Source organism: Phacochoerus africanus, chromosome 14 (genome assembly GCF_016906955.1).
Source record: "Phacochoerus africanus isolate WHEZ1 chromosome 14, ROS_Pafr_v1, whole genome shotgun sequence".
Lineage (NCBI taxonomy): Eukaryota > Metazoa > Chordata > Mammalia > Artiodactyla > Suidae > Phacochoerus > Phacochoerus africanus.
Window position 1 is genome coordinate 58,432,892 of NC_062557.1, and position 12,907 is coordinate 58,445,798.

A 12,907-nucleotide genomic window follows, 5' to 3' on the forward strand; every position below is an offset into this window, starting at 1 on the left:
CATTCCTGACATAGTATATGTCAGGTAAGGTATAAGCCAGTAACACAAAGTCTCATTTTATCATCACAACCACCTTGAAATGCAGGTGCATTCAATATTCTCATTTTATAGAAGAGTCACCAAGGCCCAGAGAGGTTAAACCACCTGCCCCAGGTCACACAGCTGTAAGTGGTTGAGCAGGGACTTGGACCAGGCCTGTGTGATTCAGAGCCCTGGCTCGTGACCCTGCAGCTGTAGCCACGTGGCAATTGATAGGGGAGGCTGGAACGGGGCCCCTCACACATCACACAGGCCTCTCCCCTAAAGCCCAACTTCCAAGGAAGAATCTCAGGTCAGGGTTAGGAGCCAGGGATCTCCTAGTCTCAGCACTGCTCTGAATGGCCAGGAAGCTTCCAGCATAGTCACCCCGTTGCACTTGACCTGTGACAGTATTGGAATCAAGGGACCCTGTGGATGGAAAACTGTTTTCAAAAATGGTTCGGGGAGGAAGTGAAGTACTGTCAGGACACACGAGGCTGAGGCATCTCCTGGCACCTGGGAACCCGGGACTGTCCCTTGGCCAGGGGCTCCCAGAGGGCCTGGGATAGGTTTGCTCTCTGGTGTGTCTTTTCCCAAACACCCACAAGCGCCCGGCGGAGGGGGTGGGGAGCAGGGGCAGCTGGCACCAGCCTCTGCGTGGGGCCAGCCTCGGCTATCCTGTGAAACAGGCAGGAGCACAAGTGTGACAGGTAGACAACGGTCCACAAAGAAGTCCACAGCCTAGTCCAGACCACGGAACGTGTTGGCTTCTGTGGCAGAAGGGACTTTGCAGATGTGACTAAGTGAGGGACGTGGAGATGGGAGATGTTGCTAGACTTTCTGGCAAGGCCCACTGTCATCACCTGGTGCTTATACAAGGGAGGCGGAAGGTTAGAGAGCATGGAGAGGTGACAACAGAAACTGCTCAGAGTGTGTGGTGGGTGGAAGGGGGGCATGAGCCAAGTCACGCAGGCACCTCTAGACGCTGGACAAGAGCAGGAACAGATGCTCCCCAGAGCCTCTAGAAGGCAACTCTGCCAACATCTTGATTTTACTCAGTAAGCCCCGTTTCAGACTTCTAACCTCCAGAACTGTAAATTAATAAAATCTTCTGAATTACCATGTTTGTGGGGATTTGTTATAGCAGCACTAGAAAAAAAATTCAACAACCCAATAGAAAGTGGGAGTTCCCATTGTGGCTCAGCAGGTTAAGAACCCCACTAGTTTCTGAGAGGATGCAGGTTCGATCCCTGACCTTGTTCAGTGGGTCAAACATCTGGCATTGTCACTGCTGTGGTGCAGTTTCCATACCTGGCCTGAGGAACTTCTGCATCAAAGAAAGAAAGCAGAGTTAAAATCTGGACAAGAAGGACATGTGGATTCATTCTACTAGTCTGTGTAGGCTTGCATATGTTTGAGTTTTTCCATTTTATAGAGAAAAATTTAAATAACATAAAGGGAAAAGCAGGGGGCAGGATGATGGGATGTAAGGAAAACCACGACAAAATGTTGGTTATTGTCATGGGTCCGGCTTGGCTTTGTTTTGTTTTGGATGGCAAGTTCATGGACTGTGATAACATAGCTAACTAACTGCATAACCAAATTAAAGCAAGCCACGCGTGGAGCAATGAAGAAACTATTAGGGAAGTGGGGAAGGCGTGCAGTCAGCCTTGTACGCAGTTCTCAGAGGCACTGGGTGGATGGACCCCAGGACACGTCCTTCTGGATCTGTTTGCAAGGAGAGCACTGGATGCTGGTCCTTCTCCTTTCCCAGGCCTCTTCTCTCACCTGCATTACTGACCATCCCAGAGTATTCTGTCCAGCTAAGGCCTGGGCCAGGTCTCCTGGGGCTTCCTGATGACAGCTGGTCCCCTGTCGCAGGGCACCTGCTTACACTCTGGGATTAAAATGCAGGGGTTCACAGCCATCCCCAGGACAGGACAGCATTCAGGGGCACCCCACGGTGGGGAGGGGTCTTCCTTTGGAAAGAAAGGGACTAGAAAGGCCCCCACACTGCGCGCACCTCTGCACATGTGAGCACATCTTCCATGTTCGCTCGGGCCGATTTTTCAGGGACGTCCTAAGTTCGTTCCACTGATCCAGAAATGGTCTGGCCCCCTGGAAACCCTAATGAGACCCCGGGAGGGAAAAACTTCCTCCCACACAAGGCTCCTGTCAAAGTTTGTTCCCCGGGCAGACGCGCCTGGCAGCAAGGGATCCCTGGAGGTGCTGTGGGGCCGATTGGGTGAGTCGGCAACTCTGGGGGTGGTGCTCGGCAGTGTGCTTTGACCAGCCAGCCGTCCTGGGGACTCAGGCCTGCGCCAGTTGGAGAACTACTGGTTGACACAGCTTTTGTCCCATCCCTGGATGCCTGGCGCCACCTCCTTCCCTGACAGTACCCCACAGGTCACTGCTTCCAGGACCCACTGTCTCCCAGTTTGCCCTGAGGAGCCCTAGCACCCTCAGTCGAATCCCTCTTTTCTGGGCCCTGATTCTCAGGCTGGAGCAAACCTCGTGGAAGGGGGTGCCGCCGAGCCCCTGTCTCCGCCTGCAGAAGCCTCTGGATGTGCCCATCCAGCCGGATCTTCCCTCCAGCTGCCCAGACAGCTCCCTGTCGCTCTCCCCCTTCACTTCTTGCTACCTGGCATTTTAGCAGGTAGTGACACCCTGGGTTTCTCTTCCATCTGCAGAGTTATTCATGCCTTTCCACCTCCTTTCCCGCATCTGTGTCAGAGTCTCACCGAGCCTGGTCGGAGGCCCACCCCTCAGGCCCCACCACCTCCGCAGGGGCCTTCCTCTCCCGTGCTCCCCCGGGCCCAAGTCCACACTCCCCATGCTTAGACACCCATGCCTTCATAACCTTTCAAACACGAAGTCTTAAAATTATATTGAGCATCTATTTTCTAAAGCAGTGGAGATCGGGTTTTGAGTCCCAGCTTTCAGTGAGACACTGGTCAAATTATTTATTTATTTATTTATTTATTTATTTATTTATGGCCACTGTCACAGCATGTGGAAGTTCTTGGGTCAGGGATCAAACCCAAACCACTGCAGTGACAAGGCTGTATCCTTAACCGTTAGGCTACCAGGGAACTCCCTTGAATTCTTAACTTTTTTCTAAATGTTGGCTGCTTCTTCTGTAAAAAGGGATATCGTGACATTTTTGCATGATTATTAAAAAAGGGGTAAGTATTATCGATGTAAAATGTGTTGCAGTCAGAAGAGCTTGACGGAGTCATTACAGATATTTATCGTTTGATCCATACATTAGATGTTTTTACTTAAACATTTATATAATCTGAAAGATCTTCAATTGTCATTAGGCATCTCATACTTGAGATTCTTACAATAGGAGCAGAAACTGAAGTGAATGTTCAAAGAAAAATCATGATGAGAATTCTGTAACTCCAGGTTTGATGGTGAGAAAAGTCCAGTGCTTCTCATGTTGCAAAAATTACTTGCTTCTGGAGTTCCCCTTGTGGCTCAGCAGTTAGCAAACCCAACTAGCATACATGAGAATGTGGGTTCAATCCCTGGCCTTGCTCAGTAGGTTAAGGATCTGGCATTGCTGTGAGCTGTGGTGTAGGTTGCAGACGCGGCTCAGATCCCACATTACTATGGTTCTGGCGTAGGCTCATTGCTACAGTTCCAACTGGACCCCTAGCCTGGGAACCTCCACATGCTGCAGGTACGGCCCTAAAAAGACCCCCCCCAAAAGAAATTACTTGCTTCTGGAGTTCCCTGGTGGCCTAGTGGTTAAGGATTCAGTATTATCACTGCTGTTGGCGCAGGTTTGATCCCCGGTTCAGGAAATTCCACATGCCACAGGAGTGGCCAAAAAAAAAAATTACTTGCTTAAAAGAGAATGACTGGAGGGAAAACAGAGAAAGAATGACCAAAAGGATAAATTCCCATATTTCCTCTAAATTAATAATGCAATGAACCACAACAGGGAACAGCAGCCTCTCCCCCCTGGTCACCAGCCCATCACAACCAAGCTTCCTGAAAGAACAAGCTACACGCACTCCCTCAATTTTCCCACTTGCCTCCCATCTGTTCCTCACCTCCTGCAAACTACTTTCCCGAAGGTCATCGGCAGCTCCCACGTCATTGCCGCCCCACTGGTATCTTAGTGCTCTGGTTCCTGAGTGCCAGCCATGCCCAGGACACCTGCATCATTTTCATTCAGCAGGTATTCACTGAGCTCCTCCGATGGGCGGGGGTGGACAGCCAGCCCTTGAGGGGATCACAGGCAGTGAGACTTGGAGAACCACAAGACCAACACCCACCCGGCTGGTGGGAGACAAGGGAAGAAAGACGAGGGGAGAAGAAGGATCGACCCAAGAAGGTATGAAGAAGGATCCTCCAGGCAGAACAGCATGTGTCAACGATCAGCAGAAACACATTACACGGTCATGTTCACACTGCAGTCCCCCGGAGGAGGTGGGGGAGGAATTTAGGGAAGACTTCCCAAGGGAGGTGAAGGACATCCCAGGAGCACCAGGCAGTGTGTGCAGAGGTGCAGGAGATGGCATTTTGGAACAGGCGTAGGTAGTACAGGGTGATGACAGCGCGGCACCTGAGGGACAGCAGTGCCTGTGCCTGTTAAGTGGCTTGTACTGAAGGCCACAGGAATCCTGGAGAGGAGGGAGAGCGAGCAAGGAGGACTGCGCGACTGTGCTCCCCTTTTATTTTTTATCTGATTTGATTTGATTTTGTCTTTTTCGCCATTTCTTGGGCCGCTCCCACGGCATATGGAGGTTCCCAGGCTAGGGGTCGAATCGGAGCTGTAGCCACCGGCCTACGCCAGAGCCACAGCAACGCGGGATCCGAGCCGCGTCTGCAACTTACACCACAGCTCACGGCAACGTCGGATCCTTAACCCACTGTGTGCTCCCCTTTTAGAATGATCTCTCCAGCCACTCCATGGGAGAGGTGCCAGGATGGGCGAGGATGGAGGTAGGGAGAGAGTTAGAAAGAATGCAACAACAACAACAAAAGCCAAAAAAAAAAACAAAACAAAAAACAGGAGTTCCCGTCGTGGCGCAGTGGTTAACGAATCCAACTAGGAACCATGAGGTTGCGGGTTCGGTCCCTGCCCTTGCTCAGCGGGTTAACGATCCGGCGTTGCCGTGAGCTGTGGTGTAGGTTGCAGACGCGGCTCGGATCCCGAGTTGCTGTGGCTCTGGCGTAGGCCGGTGGCTACAGCTCCGATTCGACCCCTGGCCTGGGAACCTCCATATGCCTCGGGAGTGGCCCAAGAAATAGCAACAACAACAACAAAAGACCAAAAAAAAAAAAAAGAAGCCCCACTGTCATGTAGTGATCAGGGTGAAAGTGACCCGCCATCAACAAGGCCGTGGCTGTAGAAGGTAATATTTACACAGTAGGATCCATTTATCCAGGCATATTCACAACCTCACTGAGTCCATGTCCTCAACTAGGAAATCAGAGCAGTAGTCAGACTGACCTCCTAGCTGCTGAAAAGACAAGAGAACACCGTCCAGGCAGAGGAGCACGCAGTGAACGCACACAAATGAGTGCTACCTCCTGGGCACCACCTGGACTTGGCACCAGATGCACCTGCTAAGAGAGACCCCAGCACGCAGGGGTCCAGGGTTTCTGGCTGCCGCTGTCAGAGGAAACAGAGCCTGGAGCTGGCAGGTGGGTAGGAGGCCTGGAAGAGATGGGCTCATTTGTGGGGTATGAAGAGCCCGCTGGTGGAAACGACCCTCCCCAGGCCTCTCTCGCTCCTTCACAGCTTGCCTTTTGTGCCAAGAAGCCAAGACCTCAGCCACTTTAGACCTGGACCACTTCCCAGTGCTGGGAAGTTCCCTCCGGGCTTGCCTACCGCTTCCTGTGTAAGCAGCAGATTCCCCAGGGGGGTGTCCTTCACCCTTGGTGACACAAAACCCCCCTGCACAGGCAGCACCCCTCTGGCTCCTGCGGGTCTCGGAGGCCAGGAGAGTTGATGCAGACACGCTGATGCTCACGCTGTGTGCTGTGTGTGCCCGAGTAGCAGGTCCTGTCTCTGACCCAGGAGTGCCATGTCTTCCACCGGCATCCAGGGATCGGTGATGAGTTAAATTACCGGCTCCTGAGTTAGAAAGAGACTTAGAGTCATCAGGGTGTGCGTGCCGGGTGAAGCCACGGGTATAGATAGCATTGCCTAGGACGAGGTTGGGGGCTGCCCAGGGTAACAGCAACAGGGGGTCAGAAAGGGAGCTTCCAGAGGACCTCAAGAAAGAAGCCTGGAGGAGAGCAGCCCCCTGAAGGCCAAGGGAGTGGAGTTTCCATCCAAAGAGAGAAGGCGGCACGATCCGAAGCTGCTTAAGCAAGATGAAGACTGAACGTGGCCACTGAATTTAGCAACTAGGTCACTGGCAAGAGACGTTTCAATGAAGCCAAGCTGGAGTGGGTGAGGAATGAATGGACTCAAATACAAGGTGTTTCCAAAGAACTTGGCTGAAAAGGAAAGAGAGATGGAGGAAAGAGTTTTCTTTCTAAATAGATGGAGCTCTCCGCAGAGTATATCCTGAGGAGAACGAGCCAGAAAATCAGAGAAATTGTGGGGAGAAATTTAAGAGCTAGGAGAAGGATGGAAGCAGGTCCTGAGGAAGAGGAGAGGAATGGTTCTCAGACCCCATGAGGGATGGCCTGGGCCCTCCTCCACCCACCAAGCCTTTCACCAGCCACACCTCCTCCAGCCGGCCAACCTGTCAGCCTGGGCTGCAGTCCGTCTGGAGCCTCCTGTCCCGAGGGAAGGGCCTGGTCGCAGGTTCTCCAGTGGCCACCTTGTCTGGTGGTCCTGCAGGTTAGAGGTGGGAGGCACAGGAGTGTTTCCCAGCCTGCATTCTCCGGAGATGCCAACAGGTGTGTTCTACACACAAAGAATGCCGGCAAGTTTGGAAGGTGTCGCCAGCCCTGGGAAGCCAGCCTTTGGGAAGGCTGCCCACCGGCAGAGGTGGGCATTTGGGAGAGGGGTGTCCAGAAAGCCCTCCAGGGCCCCATGGGGCCATCCTCATGTTGGGGGTTGACTCAGCCATCACCCACAGAGCGGGAGAAGGACAGTCCTTCAGGGAGCAGCTGGACCTATTCTCCCAATTCTCGACAGTGTTCCTGTCCCACAGGACGGAGGAGGTGGTGGGGGGACTTGCCTGAATGATGCTCAGGGCTCAGGACACGGGGCTGCAGCTCCTGCTGATTCAGGATCTGACCATCCTGTCCCTACAGCCCACACTGCCCTTTCTCCCAAAGCAGCACCCAGGGCCTGGGTCAGAGGAAGTGACACAGCTGCTGCCTCTCCTGCAGCCCTGCCCGAGACCAGGGCAGCCACCTCAGCCCTCTCGGGTGCTGTGTCCAGGACAGGAAAGGTTCTCCAGTGCCTGGGCCCTCTCTGGGGCAGGGCCCTGGTGGGCTTTCAAAGCACCATCATACCCCTGGGGATCTGGTGCACTAAGGGGAGAAGTGGGCCGGGGGGAGAGGACAGTAGGGACCTGCAGTTGGGCCAACTTTCTGGCATGTACGGGGATTACCCCCCAGGACCCTTCTCCGGAAGCGTGAGCAAGAACAAGAGAAGACATCTGGATGTTTCAGATCCTTTGAGACTAACGTGTAAGCAAAGACTCTCCCTAAGGACATGCACACAGCACCCACCACAACCCTGCACCTGGTTTCTGGTTCATGCACCACCGCCCACCCCCACTGGCCGAGTCTCAAAGGAGCGTCCATCAAAATCAGACGAGGAGCTGGCTAACAATGCAGATCGCCAGGCCCCACCGCAGATTCCCATTCAGCGGGTCTGGGGCGAGGCCCAGGAGTTTGCGTTCTCAATAAGCCCCACAGACGCCCCGGGCGCGGATGCTCAGCGGCACCCACTGTGAGAAAACCCACTATGGGGCTGAGACTCCACCCTCATCCCCACTGCTTCCGATCCCCAAACTTTCCCCTTGTCTCCGGGCGCGCCGGCCGCCTCCCATCTGCTCCCGCGGGCCTCACCCGCGCGCGATCGTGGAACATCTGGGGAACGTGGTGGCAACTGAGACTGAAGCCCCGGTCGCCCCGCACCTCCGCCGGGGAGGCGCCGCGCGGCAGCCGGCAGGGGGCGCGGTGCTGAGACCTGCGGGGAGGGGGCGCCGGGCGGCCCGGGCCCTGCAGGAGGGCGGGGGAGGGGAGGAGGAAGGGACGCGGGGCGGGGGAGCCGGGGGCGGGGCGGCGGAGCCGGGGGCGGGGCGGCCGGCCGGGGCGGGGCGGGGCGGGCGGCGAGCGCCGAGGGAGCGCGCCCGGGGAGCGCGGAGGAGGAGCGCGGGGAACGCGGCTGCCGCCGCCCCCGCCCGCCCGCGCGCAACAGTTCCCCCAAAGTTGCCGCCCGGGAGGCGCGCGCGCCGGGCGGCCGAGGGGCGGGCGGCGGCGGGGACGCGGCGTCGCGGCCGGGCGCGGGGAGCGCGGAGAGCGCGGGCGGCGGCGGCATGGGCACCCGGCAGACCAAGGGCAGCCTGGCGGAGAGAGCCAGCCCCGGCGCGGCGCCTGGCCCCCGGCGCGAGCGGCCCGACTTCTGGGCGTCGCTGCTGCTACGCGCCGGGGACAAGGCGGGGCGCGCGGGCGCGGGCGCGGGGCTGCCCCCCTACCACCGGCGCGTCGGCATGGTCCAGGAGCTGCTGCGGATGGTGCGCCAGGGCCGGCGGGAGGAGGCGGGGACGCTGCTGCAGCACCTGCGCCAGGTGAGCGCGGGGAGGGGGCGCGGGGGCGCCCCGCCCCTTCCTGAGGAGGCCCAGGAGCGCCGAGGGACAGGGCGCGGGACCCCTGCTCGCGGGAATGGAGCCGGTTCTGGCCGCAGGTGCCTCGGCGCTGCCCCTGAATTTGAGGCCTCAGGGCAGGGCGGAGGGAGCTTGGCCGGTTGAGGCCCGGCTGAGGGGGACCTGTTGGAATAATGTCCCCGCTTCTCTCCTTCGCAGGCAGAGGAGGAGACTGGTCCCCGGGACGCTTGGTGGGAGGGAAGCCTGTCGGGGCCAAGGCTCTTTTCTCTCCCCGCTGGTAGTCAGCCCCGTCAAGGGTCCTCAAGGAATGCGCAGTTGTCAGCTTCCCCAGCGGGAGTCCAAGGGCACAGCCGTGGGGCTGGTGAGGTGCCAGTCCCCAGGGACTTCGCCCGCCCGGGGGCATCCTGGGTGAGAGGCATCTGGGATGCGGTTTGGGTGGGAGACAGGGCTTCCTCTCCCCAGACCAACTTTGACAGGTGTTTAGCCAGGAGCCCCCGTGGAGCAGTGGGGAGAGGGAAGCCAGCTTGTTTCCTGTGTGACTGTCTGGTCGCAGGAACTTCAGGAGGCTGCCTGCACTGTGTCCTCGGTCTGTTCCTGTCCCTGTCCTGCTGGTTAGGGACTGTCTTTGCGGATCTGGGCAGTCCCCTCTGCTTTGGGGCTGCCCTGGGGCCAACTGTGTCATCCACCTCTCTTTAGCTTGGTTTTCTTCCTTTTGAAGGAGGACGGCCTGTTTTGTGGATTTTGTGGAGTGGGAGAGAGGCAGAGGGGGCACTTTCTGCATCACCAAGCAGTTTGTCTTGTCCAGGCTTTGGGGAGCAGCCGCGCCAGAGCCCCATATTCTGGCTAGGGACCCAGTTGGTGGTAGAGTCCACTGGGGGTGGGGGCAGGACCTTTCAGGTGGCCTCTCGGAAGCTCTCCCATCACTGGTGAAAGAGGCTGTAGGAGAGCTTTCCTGGGAGGAGCTTCCAAAATCCAATCAGATCCACATCCTGCTCAGTAGCAGCCCTTCAACCCGCTTTGTCGCTGGTGTGCGGTTACCCTGGAGTGTGTGTCCCCAAGGTGTGTGCTGTGCAGGGAGAGAGAAGCAGAGACTTGGGGACTTGGCGTTTCTGCTCTTGCCTCTGCTTTCCCAAATAACATGCAGAAGGCTGGACCCCGGAGGTGCCTTCTCTGAACCGAATTATCAAAGAAAAATGACATTATGCACCACATAACTTGGGTGATGTGTATTTCTTTGTCTTTCAAAAATTGGAAACCGGTGGATTGTCTCTGCGGAAACTCTTTTGCTTTCAAACAGAATAATGGATTTTCCAGGCCATCATGTACATTTGCACACCAGGCAGCAAGCAGGTTTTTCTGATCGTATGCTGTTTCCCCACACTGGGGTGGGTGCTGGAGGACACAAGAGTGTGTGGAGGGACTGACGGAGAGGGTCGAGACAGGCTCTTCTTGGTAAAAGAGCAAAGTGCAGCTGGCATCCTCGAGGGCCGGGCGAGAAGGGCCTGCAGAATGATGAGGCAGGCCCTCTGGGCTGCATGTGATTGATTCCACATCTTGGAAAAGCCGAGTTTCCCCCTGGATTCTGGAGAGCAGATACATCCCTGTGTCCGCATAGGGTCCATGAGACTGGGAGCAGTGGCTGCACTGGGCGGCTGATGGGGGCGGAGGAGGTTATCCAGATTTCCCCTTTTCTGTAAAAGCAGCACAGTGACTCCATGTCTGGCTCCAGGCATATCCTGGGCTCTCTTGGCCTCTGGGTGAGGTCTGAGGGCTTCTCCAGGGCCAGCGACGGGCAACCCAAGGCACCTGGATTGCTGCCCTGTGTTTCCTGGAACTTGCAGACCAGGCCCCTCCAGGAAGTGGCCATGGGCCCGGAGCAGCATGGGAGGGGAGCACCAGGTGTCCAGATGTCCAGGAGAAATCCAGGAGCCGTTTTCTAGGACCCTGTGGCTGTTGGGAGGAATGTCGAGCTGCATCTGTGCTGTGCACTGAGGTGGCTCTTTCCCCCAAATCGTATTTTCCCTTCCAGTTTCCTCCTCTAGTCTGGAGGTGGTGATGTTCAGAAAGGGAATGAGCAGTCGCTGAGAGACTGGAAAACACCAGGGCCTCACGGGGGGGCGGGGGCGGGGGGGGGGGTGCCGACTGGCGACTGGCGAGGCCTCATCAGTACTGCCGGTGGCGCCGCCGCCACCGGAGGCAGAGGCTTGTTCTGCTGGGATGTTGTCCCGGCCCCGCAGGGTGCAGGGTGGGCATCCTCGAGAACAGCGACAGGCAGGGGTCTTTCTCCTGTGTTTGACCATGTGTGTGGCAGCCGGGTTTGTGTTCACCCGGAGCCCTAGGGTGGAGGGGGCTGGAGACCTTCAGTCTCTGTGGCTCTTCACCCCTTTGAGTCCACGAGCTTTTTGTGTCCCCGAAAGAGCTCTGGACGCTCTTCCCAGACTGATGCTCCAATATACACATTCTTGCAAGAATTTTGGAGGGTTCGTAGACCCCAAGTTCAGAATATGCCCCCATCTGGGAGCACCCATTCCCCCACCACGTGACTTGCCACAGGCTCAGGATGTGGGAACAGGGACCCCCGGGCCCTGCGTGGAATTCCTGGCAGGCTGAGGGCTTGTGACTGCTGGTGCTGCTCCTTCTGAACCTGAGGTTCTTTCTCACTTGAGATTTGGGCGGTGGTTTCCCAGTTGGAGACTCTCCAGCCTGTCCTTACTTGTCACTTGCCGGCGAGGTCTTGGGAGGCCTCCTTAACGTTGGGGATGCTGAGCTGTGCGGGGTGCAGGCTGGATGCCAGGGAGCTGCCAGCTGCCTAGAAGGAACAGAGAGCAGTTGTCTTGTCTGTAGGAGCTGTGTCATCTCAGGAAGAGCCTGGGGCCAAGCCTGGGCCCACCCTTCCAGTCCTCAGTCTGCTCTGACCTTGGCCCAGCTGATAACCTGCAAGTTGTGTTTTCTCATCTCCCAGAGGGTATCTGAGGTACTGAGCAGAGCAGATGCTACAAAGTGTGTGAAATTGCGTTGGCTCTGCAAATCGAGACTTGTTCTCCCGGCAACCATGGTAAGAAGCCGGAGAATCAGCCCGCTGGGGGTCTGGCTGGGCTGCAGGCATGCACTTGGTACCCTTTCTCAGGCCAGGCCCAGGATGTCTTGGACTCCACCTGACCAGGACTCAGTCTGGGTCAGAAGCTCACTGCAAGTTCAGAGGTGGTGTGGGACGCTTCTTACGGGGATGAAGTAGCCAGCTTTGGATAGAAGAGGCCACTCCTCTTCCCTTCCCCGGACCCTATCCCTGCAGCTCTCACCCCTCCGCAGATGTTGCTTCTTGGGCTCACACTTGCCACCTACAAGGAGCCCTGGGGGAGAAGCTGCCTTTGGTGGAGGAGAGGGCGAGTGCCAGCCTACACGGAAGGGGCGGTGTCATCTCTGTAGCGCAGATCCCAGACGCAGTTGCCAGCCAGCTTCGTGGAGCCCCAGAGGAAGGGCTTCATTTCCCTGGGGTTACACCAGGCTAAAGTGGCCTCTCCCTGCTTTGCCGAAAGGAGGGTCTGGTTGGGTTGGTTTTCCGCCGCTCAGTACAGCACAGCCCTGCTGGGCAGAGCTGTTCCAGGGCTAGCCGGGCGGTGTGACTCGGTCCACATGGCCGGGGTGGCTGGGCTGACTATGCTCTACACCTGCAAACATGAGCCACACCAGCAGTGCAATAAAAGGACCGTCAGGAGCCTAGGGTGACTGGCTTCCCTGGTGGCTGGATAAGGGGCATGCGCTTGGAGGCTCCTCGGGGTCGTGGGGGCCGGGCAGGTCTTTCCTTCCTGGAGACAGAAAAGTCTTTTTCCTTCAACATCCTCCACCCCAAGGAGATCTCTCAGGTGAGCAGGTCAGAGGCCACCAAAGAGCAGGGGCTTCCCCACCCTTGGCCTTGATCTGGTTCTTGCTCCACCTGGGATGGAACCTCCTTGTTTCCATGAACCGCTCCTTACCTTTCTGAGGCCAGCTTCCCGGGCCAGGTCAGCCCACGACTCTGAGACCCAGCTGCCATTTAGGCCCCACCATACTGGGTGACACTTAGTCATCCGTAGATAGTTTTCCCCACTGTCTGTTTTGTTTGTCAGTCCTGAGCCTGGAGACCCCCAGCACAT

At 57.0% G+C, this 12,907-nt stretch overlaps 1 protein-coding gene across 1 annotated transcript in view; it reads left to right on the forward strand.

The window, feature by feature from the left end:
- Positions 1–8,377: 8,377 nt before the first annotated feature.
- Positions 8,378–12,907, forward strand: part of LRRC75A (leucine rich repeat containing 75A) — a 37,976-nt gene continuing 33,446 nt past the window's right edge. Inside the window, exon 1 of the mRNA XM_047759081.1 lies at positions 8,378–8,738. Coding sequence (XP_047615037.1) covers positions 8,487–8,738 — 252 coding nt within the window. The 5' untranslated portion in view covers positions 8,378–8,486. The remainder of the gene's footprint in view (positions 8,739–12,907) is intronic.